This window comes from Bubalus bubalis, chromosome 1, assembly GCF_019923935.1.
Source record: "Bubalus bubalis isolate 160015118507 breed Murrah chromosome 1, NDDB_SH_1, whole genome shotgun sequence".
Lineage (NCBI taxonomy): Eukaryota > Metazoa > Chordata > Mammalia > Artiodactyla > Bovidae > Bubalus > Bubalus bubalis.
Window position 1 is genome coordinate 142,137,002 of NC_059157.1, and position 16,984 is coordinate 142,153,985.

The window sequence follows — 16,984 nt, forward strand, 5'->3', positions numbered from 1 at the left end:
AGCTAAGATCAAGAGTCATCCCTTTAAACGTCCCTTGGTTTTGTCACTAAGGCGGAACCTGTTATTCTATAGCTGTGCTCTCCAGTCCAAGAGCCATCAGCCATATGTGGCCACTGAACACTTACAGTGTGGCCAGGACTAATGGAGAGATGCTGTAAGTGTAGAATCCACACTGGAGTCCAAAGACTTAACACAAAAGGAAGAGCGTAAAAATGTAATTGATTACATATTGAAACGATAATACTTTGAATGCACTGGAATAAAATAGAATATATTAAAAATTAATTTCACTTGTTTACATTTAGCTTTTTAATGTGGCTCCTAGGACATTTTAAATTATATATGTGGCTCAGGTTATATTTCTACTGGACAGTGCTGTTCAGGGGGAACAGTGACCCCTCCCCTCCTCCTTCACACTGATAATATAACCCAACACTGGAGTTATGACCTACAAAATGGGATTCCCTAATGAAGCAATGATCATCCAGGAGACATTGAGGGTGTCTCTTCTCCTGCTGCAGGGGAAAATGGGGCTCCTGCAGCACAGCCCCTCATGTGAGAAAGCACGCAGCAGCCTCAGGGAAAGAGGTGTGTGAGTGAGCACAGCCATAAGAGGACACTTCTGATTCTAAGAGGAGACAAGGGGTGTGAGACCTACAGTCTTCCGTGTCCACACCCCCTGAGGCCCTCTTGCTCCATTCATGTTCACAGTCATTACACTCTGGCAAGTTTTCATGAGGTAGAGAGGGTCCGGCAATATAATCACAAAACTTGCATTCTTACAAAGCTGCCATAACTGAGCAAATATTTTGGTCAACATGAAGATTATCTTTTCTCCACAAGTTAATTTGGAAATACTTTCCACTAGGTTATAATCTCCTAATGTACACAAATCTCTATAAAAATGATTAGTCCAAGTGGATATTTCCAAAAAGGAAATGTTTGCCAACCATTATGCTATCAACTAATGAAATTAGTATTTTTGGAAAAATACTACCAAAGTAGATTACAATCTGTTTTTTCTAACAGCAGACTCATAACTTGACAGACTTTCTGGAATAGAAAACAAACAAAAATCAATTTGCTATATCCAATTTTGTTCAAAATTTCTAAACATCTACATATATATGTTCAAACAAAATGCACTTAGATATTATTACCTGAAGATCCAATAAAAATGAGATTGTTTTATAGTTCCCCTTATACTGAGCCAATTCCTTTACTATGCCTAGAATAGATAAAGGAGTTTGTGTGATACTTGGCACTTGGTATCTGATGGTTGCCTATTTATATGACTTAAAGAAGCCATAATGTCCCTCCTTAAGAGACCTAGAGAGCATCTAGGTTCCCCTTATGACCACATGTAACCATCACGATACAGTGAATAAAATATTTTTTAAAATTTTCAGCATAAGGCAGAAAGACTTACTCTTGAATCCCTGACCAGATTCCCTGTAAATTACTAGTAGAGATCAATGAAAAAGTTTAAATTGATGGATGATACCTCTGGATACAACAGAATATTACAGGCCAGTTTTGCAGACAGTCTGTTATTTTATTGCACAGATTTCATTTAAAGAACAAAATGCACCATCAAGTTTGGAGAGTTTAGGGTCTTGGATACCGGTACACCATCAGTGTTTGCACCCGTAAAGCCAAATTCAACAGTACAATTTATGCTAAACAGTATCACTTCAAGACAGCTAACAGAATGAAAATAGAAAAGGGAGAAAGTTTTTAAAATATGTTAAATTGAAGCATATGAAAGTGTAGGATTAAAAACTATATCCTACAAACCTGGAAATCAAGAATGTTTTGTGGCATGTCAGTTAGTTATACTCACTTGTACTGTTATTTACGGTAACATTAAGGTCTGTTTGGTTCATTTCCTTCATACTGATGCATTGAGAATTTCAGGAAAACCGTGGTTATAAAAATGAGCAACCTTAAAAAGTATGTACAGATAAATGTAATATCACAAACTAAAAAATATCCCCACCCCTTGCCCTCACCTTACAAGAGGGAAACTTCCCCATGGAGGGCAAGGTCCACAATGCCCTTCCCTACCCCACCCCGCATTCCCAATTCTATCTTTTTCTATTGGTTATAACTAAGTGACCTTGGAGCTGAGAGGAGAGAGGGAACAGAGAGGCATCTCTATGAGGCTCCCATTGTCATCTGTAACAGCTTGAAAGTGTCTTTTCTTTCTCTCCCCACACCCAACATGGCAATGTTTGCAAGGTATTTGAAATTTAAAGAAAGAGGAAAAATTTCTTCATATATATGTGTGTGTGTGTGTATATATACATATATATATACATATATATATGTATGACAAAAGAACGCCCAAGAAAAGAGCTAGTAGTGGGCAAAACCATGGGGAAAAATGTGCGGCATTATCTGAGCTAAACATTTCTTTTAAGGCAACAGAAGGAGAAGGAGATGTTAAGACTACAGAGTGCCAGACAGGATGCTCTTCTAGAACTTTGGCTTTGGAGCCTGGCAGAGGAGTGGGCTTCCCAGCCCCTCACAGTGGCAAGCGAACCTAGGGCCGTGGGCCCGGCATTTACAGCACCTCCGTGGGCAGGCTGGCAGCTCTCTTATACATGGGCACTCTTGGCGTGAGTAGGGGAACTGGAGCCTGAAGAGTAGTAGAAACGATTTTCCCCGAACGCCTGGGCATCTCCAGCGCAGCAGACGATGACACAGCCCCCCACGAGGCACAGCACGGCACCAATCCAGCCCGCGTACAGGGAGTAGCCAAAGCTCACGATGGTGGTCTCACGGTGGGCGCACACGGGGAACCAGATGGTGGCGACCATGGCGCAGAGAGCTGGGGAGACAAGGAGAGAGCTGTGAATGAGGAGCCCCATCACACACCAACAAGACCAGGCTCCCCTTCAGTCCACACACGCACCCCTCTGGCTTCCAACCAACTCCAAAACTCAGTACACCCAGCTCTGCTCCCTTTAGGTTCCAATCTGAACTTAACGGTTGACATCTATTGAATAAACAGATCGAAATCATGTGCCAAACTGCTAGGTCCTTATTTTTTCAACAGGTGGCAGAGACAAAAGAGGGCTGCTCAGGCTAAGTTGCTTCATTCGTGTTCAACTCTGTGAGACCCTGTGGACTGTAGCCTGCCAGGCTCCTGTCCATGGAGTCCTCCAGGTAAGAATACTGGAGTGGATTGCCATGCCCTTCTCCAGAGGATCTTCCCCAGAAACAAACAAAAAAAAAGTCCAATGTAAAAACCTAGAAATAAATCATTTAAGTCCAAAAAATATGCATCTGTATTTATTTATATATCTTGACTCTATATACTTATATTTCTATTCTTACACTTACTTAAATGTATTGTAATTATCTCTTTACAACTCTATTTCCCATGCCAAGTTCTGAAGATCCTTGAAGGCAGGGCCCATGTCTTATGTTTGTAAAGTCAGTGTTTAGCTCAGCACAGAGTACAGAGTGTGTGCTCAATGTATACCAGGTGAATGACTGGATGACCTGAGCCATTCAGAAATGAGAGACAAGATGGTGCCACTTCAATGTCCACTCTTGTTTTCTATTTGGTCAATTCACAGTACAAAGACCTGAAGAAGCTATACAAATTCTCTTGCTGTAGAGAATACTGCCAGACATCAGTGGAGTATCAGCTAGGAGTCTGAGTTTGTATTGTGCTGCTCACAGTCACGAAACCTCTACATACACACACACATGAACAGTTCCCAGAGTAAAAGAAATTACCCACTCAAGGACTGTGACCCATCACAACAAATTTCATCATCATAAGAAATAGCCTCTTCACCAGTTAGCTTTTCCCCTCCTCCTAAGCAAAGTAACAAAACAGGACAGGCAGGAGCCTATAAAGATTTTTTAGAAGGTTTTAAACCTCTACATGAGCACTGTCAAATAGGGTAGCTAACAAGCTACATGGGCTATTGAACATTTCTTATGAGGCTATGCTAAGTCACTTCAGTCGTGTCCAACTCTGTGTGACCCCATAAACGGCAGCCCACCAGGCTCCCCGTCCCTGGGATTCTCCAGGCAAGAACACTGGAGTGGGTTGCCATTTCCTTCTCCAGTGCATGAAAGTGAAAACTGAAAGTGAAGTCGCTCAGTCATGTCCGACTCCTAGCGACCCCATGGACTGCAACCTACCAGGCTCCTCCGTCCATGGGATTTTCCAGGCAAGAGTACTGGAGTGGGGTGCCATTGCCTTCTCCATCTTATGAGGCTAGTGAGACTGAAAACCAAATTCTGAGTTTTCATTAAATTTAAGTGAACACGTAGCTAGCGGCTAATGTACTAAGCAACAAAGCTCTAGAAAGTAACTTCATTCTTACTTTGGTATCATCTGATTTCTCACGACTACAAGTAGACAGAAATTTTAGGTAAAGCTTTGAGTTGGGGGACTTCCCTGGTGGCCCAGTGGTTAAGAATCCACCCCTCAAGGCAAAGAACTCAAGTTCCATCCCTTGTTGGGGAACTAAGATCTCACATGTTGCGGGGGAACTAAGGCCTGCCTGGCACAATTAGAGAGAAGCCCACCTGCCTGCTGCAACTAAGACCTGAGGCAGCCAAATAAATAAACATTTTTTAAAACAAATATTAAAATAAATATATTTTTTTAAACTTTAAGTTGGGATGTCACATTAAAGTTAACAGACCAAAATAAAAATGTTTCTAATTGTTAGTCATAAACACTTTGATAAATTTAAGGCAGTTGTTGCACTGTTTGCTACCCAGGGAACTCTTGTCACTTCAGCTTAGCACACTTTTTCTGATTTCTGCTCATACTGAGTAATTTTCTAACTGACCTCTATGCCCACAGAGAAAAAATGTAATTTTTCTTTAATAGCACTCAAATCTTACAGCCTTGTACATTCGATCTAAAGAAAAGATTTTTAAGTCTTACCCATTTGAAAGACCTCTTAGACTATTTCATTGCACTTGTGTAGCTTGTACAATAAGGTTTTGTTGACAACACACTAAGCCCATCCCCACAAGGTGTGTATAGATATACATAAATAGACGTGATTCATGTCCTAAAAATGTATAGATCCTAAGTGGAAGTCAGAGTAAAGAAGTGAATTTGGAGGCTCTGAATTGCTCCAACTGGCTTTCTAACAGCCTAAATTCACTCCATTAGTTGTGAACTGCTCACATATTTAAGGAGTTTATATAGATTATCTAAGATGCTAAAATCTATCCATATGTTAATAACTTCACTTTACTTAAAGAGCAAAGCCCCATCATGCCAGCCACTGTAATATTTTTATATGAGATTGAGAACATGTATTTTCCTTCCGTGAATAGAGTATATTCAAATAGACCAGCTGATCTGATTGACCAAACCTTCCCTTTCCAGCACAGGGCTTTAAAGATCTATGATGCATTTTTTTCTCTTTCTCTGGCCACAGAATCCAAATCTGGCACTCTTGGAGAACTGCTTGGCTATTGTCATCGTTATAATCTAGAGTGTCTGAGCCAGAAGGAATTGCTCTAGATTCTCCACATCAAAAATACAATCCAGCTACACACACTTAAATACCAAAAGGGGGCATTTGTTCTGAGATGGGCAAAAACAGCAGTCTAGCAAGGGCTTCCAAACACCCATGCTTGATTAGAGGGAAAAGCTGAATTCCATAGGAAAAAAAAAACAGATTTGATTCCCAGTTTATGTGGCTCAATCCAATTGATCTTTCCTATAAACAATTAACTGGATTCAAAACAGGTTATGGTTCAAGTAAAGTTTTATATTTTCCAATTATTTACACACATCACACATACACACACACACACATACACACACGGGCATTCTTCACATTTATTTTAATCTCACTTAACTTCCAGGTTTGGTTTAGATTTTACAGAGTGAGATTTAAATATTGCCTCTAATTTCACTGAATTCTTCCTCTTTTACTAAGCAAAGTAATAAAACTAGGTTATTTTCATATAGGGAAATAATCAGGCTCAACATACCAAAAGTAACCATCAGTCTTGATTTTGAGTGTTAGATTTTGTTAGACTTTATTCCTATAGACTTCACTAGGAAAGGGAAAAATCAGAAAAATGTCTAAAGATTTAAATATGGACTTACAGGACTGGATGAGTGAGTGGGTGGACGGACGGACAAATGGATAGATGAGAGGTAGACCCATTTCTAGTCTATTCTCCACTTCATTCACACCAAAATTGACTTCTAAAATTATTAAACTTTAATGTAACTTTAACACACTCAAAGCTACAAACGCATGATTTACCTTATTAGAGATTTCCTTCTTTTACAATCCATGCAAAACAAGGCAAATGAGCTCCAGCAGACCCTTTATTTCCTCATTGATAACTGAACTCTGGGTGGAATTCCTGTGGCTCTCAGAGACCAACCACATCAAAAACCGCTAGAAGATGACAGACCACCACACAACATGAAGGGAATGAGAGGTTCACTGGGAAGAGTGACCTGCAGTTGAACTCACAATGAAGAACGCTTAAAACAGTCTTATGGACTCTGTGGGAGAGGGAGAGGGTGGGAAGATTTGGGAGAATGGCATTGAAACATGTAAAATATCATGTATGAAACGAGTTGCCAGTCCAGGTTCGATGCAGGATTCTGGATGCTTGGGGCTAGTGCACTGGGACGACCCAGAGGGATGGTATGGGGAGGGAGGAAGGAGGAGGGTTCAGGATGGGGAACACATGTATACCTGTGGCGGATTCATTTTGATATTTGGCAAAACTAATACAATTTTGTAAAGTTTAAAAATAAAATAAAATTTAAAAAAAAAACTAAAAAAGGGAGAGTTTACTCAATTTGAGCATGGCTTGAAGGGAAAGAAGAATATGTTTTAATCGTAAAGTTAAAAATGCAAGTCATATCATACTCAACTAAAAGATGTGAAGTGTTAATAGAACTGGCAGTAATTTTTGGCTTTCTTAAAGACATAGAAGGCCTGCTAAGACTTATTTCTACTTGCAGACACATACACACACACACGTGCATGCGACCTTGTAATGATTCCCTCCATATTTGAGGAAAATACAATGTTTTTCTTAAAAACCCACAATTACCTATAAAGTAAAGAACATGGAAGGGAATTGTCATTTCTTTTTATGTCATCAGAATTTAAGTCTCTAAAAATAAGACAGGAGAATTTTAACACTCACATTTTTCTGTTTCTCCCCTTCTACCTTCAGAAGATGTAATAGCTAACTGCACAAGAGGAAAAAATTCTGCCACTTGAGGGGGAGTAGAAAGGGAAAATCAGAGATATCATCATCTTAAAAATCAAAAGAAGGACAAGGGGAGAACAAAGCTTCACTTTGTAGATAGAGATTCATCTGGACTCAGTCCTCTCACAAGCAAAATTCCTTGCTCTTCATAAAAGAAAATAGTTTGTCTCTTTTGATAAATTTCAAATCATTTAATATACTCATTTCTTTCATTAATAAAAAACAGCCTTATTAAAAGTTATCAATGATCTTGATGTAGCCAAACACAGAAAATATTTGGGAAAGCAGTTTTAGAGCAATGAAATGTTAAGTGTAGTTTTTCATCTTTTTGCTGCTAAATCACTTCAGTCGTGTCCAACTCTGTGCGACCCCATAGACAGCAGCCCACCAGGCTCCCCCGTCCCTGGGATTCTCCAGGCAAGAATACTGGAGTGGGTTGCCATTTCCTTCTCCAGTGCTTGAAAGTGAAAAGTGAAAGTGAAGTCGCTCAGTCGTGTCTGATTCCTAGCGACCCCATGGAGTGCAGCCCACCAGGCTCCTCCATCCATGGGATTTTCCAGGCAAGAGTACTGGAGTGGGGTGCCATTGCCTTCTCCGGATACTAGTCTACTTTTGTGTATGTGTGAAATTTTTCACAATAAAAACTGTTTAAACATCCCCCTCCAAGTAACATTTTAGGAGGCATTGAACACAGCCTTCTACAATTGATACTATTATATCATATGATCTAACTGGCTATTCACATCAGCTTGTCACAAAGAAGCCAGTTAACTCAAGGCGACAAGTAATGAGATTTCTAAGGAGCTGTTGGTTGAAGTCATGTGTACTTTGTTGTTTCTTTATAATTTGAAACCAGAAAAATTTGGGTTCTACTTTCTTCACTTGCCATTCTCTAAGTTTTGATTAAAGAAATCAGTTGTGGGACGTCACAACGACTTTTACGAATATCAAATATTTACAACATCATCAAGTCAACGGAATATTTGAGTACATTATTTTCCTAGCCTGTTTTCAACACTTTCCCCTTTATTTCTATTCCACAAATCACTCTTTTTTTTCCTACACCCTTTAAAAAAAAAAAGCTTCATGGTTATTAGTAAAAAAATTTTTTAATCCCAAAGTTCCAAGTTAAAAACTTTTTTTCAATACAAATAGGATTCCTGGGGCCATATCTTTTAAAAGGAGGAGAGAAGACAAAGAATTCCACTTAGGAATTCCACTTTCCTTTCCTTCCATTCCCTACCCTGTCTCCCCAAGAAACACCCAAATCAAGTACTTTCTAACTTATAGCAAGTTGCAGATTAGTCTGAATCAGAACTAAGCTTGAGCATTTTCAGTTGTATAGCTTCCTGTGACTTTTTATAATGGAATAAGCCAAAAACTCAAACCATTAATCCCCACATTCTGGTTTCCACAAAGCAAGCAAAGGCAGTATTTCCATTAGACCAGGATGTGACCTGGTGTTATCTCTCCTTACCAGTTCCACGTGTGGACATGACCCTGCAGAAATTAGACGTGATGGAAGGAATACCCAGTTGCCTTCTAGGCAGCTCCTTTGTAGGTTACCTATTTCCTCTAACCAACAACAGCTACAAAATAGCAACCATTTGTTGACCACTTAGCCAGACACGATGCTAAATAACTTGGATATCTCATTTCACTATTCTTACCAACCTCAGAAGTAGGCAGTATTGTCCCCAATTTATATAAAGTCTCAAAGACTTTAAGTGACTTTAACTGCCCCCGTTCACAGAGCTAGAAAGCGGCAGGTCTGAGATTTAGTACAGTTGATCTGACTCCACACAATAAAATGAAGCATCTCAAGGCATAGGTATCACCTACTTCAGCAGGGCATCTTGAAAAGCCACAGATTAGAATGATAAACATCCTGGATCTGAGGAGCCTGATGCTCCTTGAACTACTCATCTGGCTTAAGAAGTCAGCAGCATCAGGTTCCCATTCCTTCCCTCAAAGCAGGAACCAAATCCTCACAACACTGAACTCAGACTCCTGAGAAGATAAGCTGTTGTATCAGAGACATAATTTTTTAAGCTTTCAGAAAAATAAAGGTTTCCAGAGTCAGGAAGGATGGATTTTAATTAATGGTGCTTACAGTCTTCATCCCAAGATTAGCTTCGACTATGTTCTGGTTCCCAGGTCCCCTCACCCCAGTGTGCTTGGTCAGGGCCCACACCTCACTTGGACCACTGTCAGTGACTCCGAGGACCCAGCAGGAGCCCAGTGCCGGCTTCTGCAAGAGCACCAGAAGCCCTTCCCAGCCACACAAAGGGAGCCTTCACTCTCCCCTGCTCCTCCCACCCACTGCCAGCCGGGGAAACAGGGCTCTCGGGCTCCCAGCAGAGAAGACAGAGGAGGCCAGCAGGTGTCACACTTGAGACAATGAGCTTTACATTTCCAGGATGAGCGAGCTAGTTCCAGTCCAAACAACATCCAACCCAAAGGCAAGGGGCGACCCACTGAGAAGTAAATCCAGACAGGAGCAATCGAAGAGGATGCAGGCACCACTGGAGATGCAAGGAGCAGTGCCCTTGCACATCATAGCAGTGATGGGTCAGAAGGGGCAGCCTCCCTGTGGGGTGGGGTGTCCAACCACTCAGTGCCCCTCCATCGGCTCCCTCCAGGCTGCAAACAGGGACTGACGAGCTCCCACCCCTACCTGCCCACCCACCTCACTCTCCTAAGATTCTGTCTATATCCACCAGCCCACTTGAAAAAGATAAACTGTATATAATTTGACTAGGAAGTTTCAGACAACAGGTTGCTATTTTTTTAATAGCCATTATCTTCAACTAGGTAATTCAGTGGTTTTCAGGAGAGTTTTAAATACCAATTTGTCTGTATGACGTTGCTTTTATGTCTTTATTTCCTACAAGATTTGGGTTCGGGATATTTTCATGTATTCTCTTTTAATGTGACTCTCATACAGACGACCAGGGGTTCTAAAGATGAACACTCAACACAGTAGACCCATTCTTTGGCTTTGGCATCCTCAGAGTCAAAGAGAGAGCCTTCTGGGGCTTCTGTAACACTTTGAGGAAAGTTACAAACAACCGCAAACGTCTAGGATGAGAAGGGTTTCACCTGGATTCTGCAAAACAGCTTACTTGCAGAACTTTGGTCTACTTACTAGAAAGGGAGTTCAGATACAGAGATCCGACCACCGAAAAGCCTCGCAGGGAAGGACCCTGTGAGTTGGATGAAACACATGATGCTGACCCACCATGTGTTCCTCATGGCACCCCCGCAGAAGTTCTTTGTGGCTGGAACCAAAAGGTCCATGCCCAGATTCTTCTCCCAAAATTATAGAGATTTTTCTGGTCTTTTTACTCCTATTCACACATACACAGGCAAGCCCCTCCTCTGAATTCTCCATAGCTTCACAAGTCTCTAAACACCTTTACAATCAAGGGAAATGGCACCCCTATGTCTTATGTCCCCCTCCCCTCACTGGTGACACTGTGGGTGACCATCATTAAATGGCACTGACCCACACAGAACCCTGACTCCATATCTTGCCCCCTCAGACACCCAGTCTGATACCAGTTTGGGGATGGAAATTTCCTGTCCCTGGGGAACTTAATTTATATCTAACTCAGAGCCAGACCAATGTCTCTTCACTGATATTTTGCATTTTGCAACAAGATCTGCCATTCTTAAAATGCCTATGTTCTATTAAGATTTAGAATGGTGGATATAGCCTTCACAAAAACCAAGAGATGAAATCACTGATGAGAGCAGAGCTATAAGGACCCTCCCTAGGTTGGTAAACCAAGCCCCCAGTGTGCAGGTGTAATCAGGAACACTGAACGAGCACATGTCATGCCCTTGGTCTGGGCTGTCCCTCTCTCCAACCCATGACCTGACCATCTTCTCTCCAACTCTCAAAAGTCATTGCTGGGATCCTCTGCATTGGGAAACTCCTCCAGTCTGAATTAGATACCTTGCTCTAGGTATGCACAGCCTGTGTACTTTTTATAGGTAAGTATGTCCCATGCTCTATCAAGATGTCCAAGAACACTCAAGGCAGAGGCTGCCTTCTGTTTGCCAATATGCCCAGTGCCTACCATGGTGCCTGGCCCTCAGCAGGTGCTCAATGAAATGTGTACAGAATGAAAGATGGAGTGATTCATCACCTAGTGATCAACTACCCTTGACATCTTACTTTTCTCTTGCCCTTCTTTTCCTCTAGTCTTTCTTTATATGTGAAATTCTCAATCTTGGTTTCACTTAAGAGCCACCTGGGAAGCTTTCAAAAAACATCTTTGCCTGGTCAGCTGTCCAGAAGTTCTGAGTCAATGGACCCGCAGTGGGACCTGGGCACAGGTGTTGCCAAAAACAGACTCCATGGTGAAGCCTGAGTGGAGGGCCAGCCTATAACTCTTCTGTCCTCTGGTCTCTCTCTTATGTATTCCCTCAAAATCCTTTTTGTTTGTTTTTTCTTATTTTTATGTTCAGTGACTACCACAGACATTATTTGTCCCTCTGCCTCAACCACCAGGAAACATAAAGGAATACACATGGTGAGGGGCTTTTCCCCAGCGGATTCACATGTCTTCCTGTCCACATCTCTTGAGCAGCAAGACCTGAGATTCTTCAGGTCCGCTCAGAGTGGGGGTGCTCTACAGAAAGCTGTCTTACCCACAAGAATGAGCATGACACCAGCCAGCTGGGCCCGCCTGTACTTGGCCACACCAGGCTCGTGGCCCATTCGGATGCACGGGAGAACTGTGAGCAGCAGGAGAATAGCCGGCAGACCCAGGACGGAGGCAGCGATCATCAGGGCTCGGCAGGCCTGCACGTAGCCTGGAAACAAGAGCGCAGACAGCGGGTTTAGGCCACAGGTCCCCTTGGATCCTGAATCCTGCCTCACAGAATTTAGCACCATCTGCCTGCCTTCCCTTTGTCCCACTGCAGGACTTAAAATATGTTCAGAGGTATCCAAACGCAGTGACAGAGGCTGGGGGCAGGAGAGACTGAACAAGGATCCCTGGCTTTAGACCATTCACCAAAGCTTCCAAGATGAAGGGGCCAAGAGTTCAATTACCCTATTACATCACCTTGTAAAAGATCCAGATTAAAATCTAAATCTTCCAAGAAGTCTTCTGCTGTTGATGTGCTCTACCTGGGTGACCTTGGCCAAGTGCCTTGTCACTTTCCTCATCTACAGAGTAAAAATAATAATAGTACCTACGTCTTGCCAATGGAATCTAACTAAGATTCAATTTGTAAATTCATGCAGTGCTCAAACAGTGCCTAGCACAATCTAAGTTCTCCAAAAGGGGTCAGCTATTATTACTGGAATTGCTAATACTATTGTGTCAAGGCAGTACTTTTATCCCCAGGTGTACTAGGTGATTTTGTCCCTTAACCATGTGTTTTTAATTCTCATTGTGTATAGTGTGTGGCTCTAACTAGACTAAGCTAAGGCTCAGGGTCATTTTCTTGATTATCGCCTGAGAAACTCCTATGCTCATGAATCCTGCCCCCCCAAAAATGGTCAGGCTCCCCCACAGTGCCCTGGACGTACTTCCACAATGGTCCATTATCTATAAAGGAATCTCTCCGACCCCCCAAGGATTCCTGGAGAACAGACACCTGCCTTGGCCTTCGTGGGTTAACACAGTGGTCACAGCAGATAATGCAAACATACAGTTATGAACGATGGAGTTAACAAGTTGAATATTAACAGTGGAGCAAAACGACCTGTACTTTATACTCTCCAGTAAAATGCCAGGTAACTGCTTTATTAAGAAACAGATTAGAATGTGTTCAATGTTTATGTAAAATAAATATGAGAAGATGCTGGGAGAATATGACAGACTTAAATGTACCGTTTCTCACTAAAACACTCCTTCTTTCCAAAAAAGGAGGGGAATGGTACATATGTACTCCTCCTCTTTACTCAGTGGAAAGTAGAGCCAGTGGCCTGGGGGAGGAAGAGTTAATGGCAAAACCAGAAACAAGCACCAACTTCTGCCTCATGTGCCAGGACCCTGACACCAAACCAGCCTACCTGTGCACCAAGACCCAACTGCAAGATTGCCTCTTAGCAAGATGTAGCTTGCCAGAACTCAGAGTCCACACTGACTGACGTCACTGACATGAATTTGAACAACTCTGGGAGGTGGTGAAGGACAGGGAAGCCTGGCCTGCTGTAGTCCATGGGGTAGCAAAGAGCTGGACACAACTGAGTGACTAAACAGTAAGAGTCCACAAGGGTACTCTCAACCATTACTCACCTCAGTTTCTTCTGAATTAAGGATAATCAATCAAGTATCTGTTGACTTGAAGACCCCCAGAAAGCAGCTACAGGTGGTCTGAGGTAAGGCCTCTGACCGCAGGGCCGTGCCCCTGTGGCTGAGAACCAGGGCTGGCAAATAAGAGTCAGTCAGCCACCCAGATTCCAAAGTTTATGGCTCAGGCGATCCACAAGCTAGGTGCCAAGGCCACATTTAGAATCTAAAGAAGGAGACTGAGATCAGTCCCTGTCCCCACCTAGAGTGTGAGAGAGGGGACCCCAGGAAGAATGAGTCCCTCCCTGAAACGTACCCCATCTGTGGGATGGTCTGTGTTCTCTGCAAACAAACCATTTGTCACCAAATGCTCAGCAAACTTAATTTCAGGAAAAGGAAGCAGAGGGTAATTATTTGCTTCACTCAGATTCTAACAAATACCATGCCCAGCTTTTAATTTAAAAAAATAATAAAACCACCATTTATGAAGCCTTTACTACATCTAAGAAGGCTTTTGCATCTCTCATCTCATTTAATCCCCCAAACAATTCTGAAAGATAGAAAGAAGAAGGCAGCTGGGGTTCATAGAGGTTAGTAACTTGTCCCCAATCACCCAGGTTATGAGCGCTGGATCCCAGAGTCTGACCCAGATCTACCAACAGCAGCTTTAACTGAAGGCATAGCCACATCTGGGTCTCTGACCCCTGTCATTCTAAAAGTCCAAAATGGAGGGCAGAGCAGGGGAAGATGCAGAAAGGGCAGGATGCTATCTATATCTCTGAGGAATTTAAAATTTGGTAGGAGAACCTGATGCCGGGAAAAGATTAAGCGCAGGAGAAGGGAGTGACAGAGGATGAAATGGTTGGATGGCATCATCAACTCAACAGACGTGAGTCTGAGCAAACTCTGGGAGATGGTGAAGGACAGGGAAGCCAGGCGTGCTGCAGTCCATGGGGTCGCAAAGAGTCAGACACAGCTTAGCGACTGAACAACAAAGTAGAACCTGACTCACAAACAATGAGCAAAAAAAGCCCTAAATGTGCACTAACGGGAATAAGAGTCAAATACCACGGCAACAAGGAGGAAGGAATAGATTCCGACTACAGAGACCTGGAAACAGGAAGCACTGAGGTGAGGCTTGAAGAAGGGCAGAGCCTGGAGGTGGGGCAGGGGGGCGGGGCTTCCCTGGTGGCCCAGACTGTAAAGTACCTGCCGGCAATGCAGGAGACTCGGGAGACCCGCGTTCCACCCGGGTGTATCCCCTTGAGAAAATAATGGCTACCCACGCCAGTATTCTTGCCCGGAGAATCACATAAACAGAGGAGCCTGGGAGGCTACGGTCGATGGGGTCGCGAAAAGTCGGACACGACTGAGCGACTTCAGACACACACACACACAGAGCCTCTAGGAGGGAGGGAGCGAAAGGCTCGTCCAGGGAAGGCAAAAGCCAAAGGATCTCAGGCTGGCGGCCTGGGGTCCCAGTTACTCCGCTTGTTAAAGAAGCCAGGAAAGGCCTTTAGAGGCGCACCATCCTCAAAGGCTAGCGGCACAGAAGGCAGTGGTGCTTACGCCAGGGCAAGGGATAAGCCAAGATTCCAAGCAGAAAACCCACAGGGGCGCCCGAGACCTTGTCAATCACCCAACTGGCTCGAGGTTTAAATCTGAATTGAAACTTGCCCAGAATTTTCACCCGGGCAGCAAGTAAGGATGGGACTCGAATGGCGTCGGGGAAGGTGGAGACTAGGCAATCTTCCCTCCCCTCCCCACTGTGAGACGCTCCCGGACAGGAGGGGTCGGCCCGCGGCGGTGCGCCTTTTCCGAGGGTGGGTCGGCCCTCCAGCGCACCCGCCTCTCTGTCCGACCCCAGGGTGCAGAGACGCGAAGGGGAGTCGCGGCAGGCCCGACAAATATTACTATTACTATTCGAGGGGCAAAGGGTGGGGGGAAGAGATAGGCCGCGGGGACAGCGGGAACCCTCCGGGCGCAGCTAGGAGGACCTTAACTTGGCCAGGACACCTCGGCCGTCCCACAAGGACTGGGAAACTCAGCCTGGGCCTGTTCCGATCACAGGAATGCTTTTGTTTCTCTCTTTCCTCCTCGCCCCTGTGGGTAGATTCTTACTGGGAAAGCAGGGCGCCTGAGGGAGGTGGCGAGGGGTGGGGGGTGTTGAAGTACTTCTGATCTATCACGGACGGTGGGAGCAGGCTGCGGGTGAGGCGGCGGTAATTAACATGCACGGAGTTCCAACTATGTGTCTATGTCCCAGTTCATTACCTTCTTAGGGTGACTCGCCAGTGGTCACCACTATCATCCCAAATTTCAGATAAGAAAACTGAGAACTGAGACCGAGAGAAGTTAATCTCAGGGCTGCCTATTTCCTCCTCAACAAAATGGGACTGAAGATGTCAAAGGGTGACCCCCAAATCTTCAAGCGCCCAAATTTCTGTGAACGCCTCCCAATGCCCCCTCCCGCGTCTGCCCAGAGGGAAAGGGTTTATTCAGGAGAAGCCGCTTGAGGGGCATGGGGAAGGGTTCTTACCCGGCAGGATGAGGATGTCCACCAGGGGCTTGCAGTGGTAAAGCCCCGTGGCCATAACGCAGTCGGCCCACAGCCCCTTGGAGCCCAGCTCGTCCAGCTTGCGGCAGGTGGGGATGGTGTAGCCGCATGTCACCACCCAGTCGTTGGTAGACGTGGTGACAATGATGCCGATCCATCCCACGAAGCTCGTGACGAAGCCCACTACCTGCAGGCATGTAGCCACCATCATGGCCAGCCTGGAGTCCCCGCGCCTCGCCCCTTACTAGCTGTGCCCGCGCCTGGGCTGGACGGCGCCTGCCCCTCTCCCGCGCTCTCGAGCCGCTGGCCGGCGACGGCGCGATGCAGGACGCTGCAGGTGGCGGGAGGCCAGGAGACGCTACAAGCCCAGCTGCGCGACGGGCACACGGCGGGGACAGCAGAGCGGCTGGGCAGCGCGCCCCTGCCCCCCTCTTTAAACCCCGCAGACCAGGCCGGCGAGCTCCAATCCGCGACGGCTCCCTGTCCGCTGGCCAATTGCAGGGCGGGGTCCGGAGTGGGATGTGGAGGGGAGGGGGGGGCCGCGGGCGGGCTTCGCAAGGTTAGTGTTGGAAATAACAAAGTTTGGAAATAAAATAATTCGAACCCCGTCCCAGTGATGGAGAGCGACAAGAGGGCCCGCGTAGGGCGCGAGTTATATTTTGCTGAGAATTATTTCCCTTCTAGCTGCCCTCTCTCATCTCTATCCCTGGGTCTCCGCTTCGCTCCATCCCTCCTGAGCTTCTCCCTACTCCTTTTCCCCAGCTGAGAGCAGGGACCGTGGGACTCCAGGGGGAGCCCAGTACAGTTCCTCCTTGGCCCATGATGGTAACTGATGAGCTAAGAATTGCCCTAAAGAACAGACGCGAAGCATTCAGCATTATCCTAGTTGCTGGCAGAAAGAAAATGAACCTCTGCCCTTGGTTAAAAATCATCA

The 16,984-nt window shown here is 44.8% G+C and overlaps 1 protein-coding gene across 1 annotated transcript; it reads right to left on the reverse strand.

The window, feature by feature from the left end:
- Positions 1 to 1,534: 1,534 nt before the first annotated feature.
- On the reverse strand, positions 1,535 to 16,474 carry CLDN11 (claudin 11). The gene is made up of 3 exons (XM_006055308.4): positions 16,033 to 16,474; positions 11,899 to 12,063; positions 1,535 to 2,833 (listed from the first exon to the last, which is right to left on the reverse strand). Exons 1-3 carry the CDS (start codon positions 16,259 to 16,261, stop codon positions 2,601 to 2,603), a joined length of 627 nt encoding a protein of 208 aa, XP_006055370.1. The 5' UTR covers positions 16,262 to 16,474; the 3' UTR covers positions 1,535 to 2,600.
- Between the last annotated feature and the right edge of the window lie 510 nt (positions 16,475 to 16,984).

Bases quoted from the DNA above. Each gene is read 5' to 3' on its own strand.
- CLDN11 (XM_006055308.4), bottom strand. From the start codon at position 16,261: ATGATGGTGGCTACATGCCTGCAGGTAGTGGGCTTCGTCACGAGCTTC. The intron at 12,064-16,032 runs GTAAGAACCCTT...TCTTGTTTCCAG, and splicing joins GGACATCCTCATCCTGCCGG to GCTACGTGCAGGCCTGCCGA. The intron at 2,834-11,898 runs GTAAGACAGCTT...TTGTCTCCCCAG, and splicing joins TGTCATGCTCATTCTTGTGG to CTCTCTGCGCCATGGTCGCC.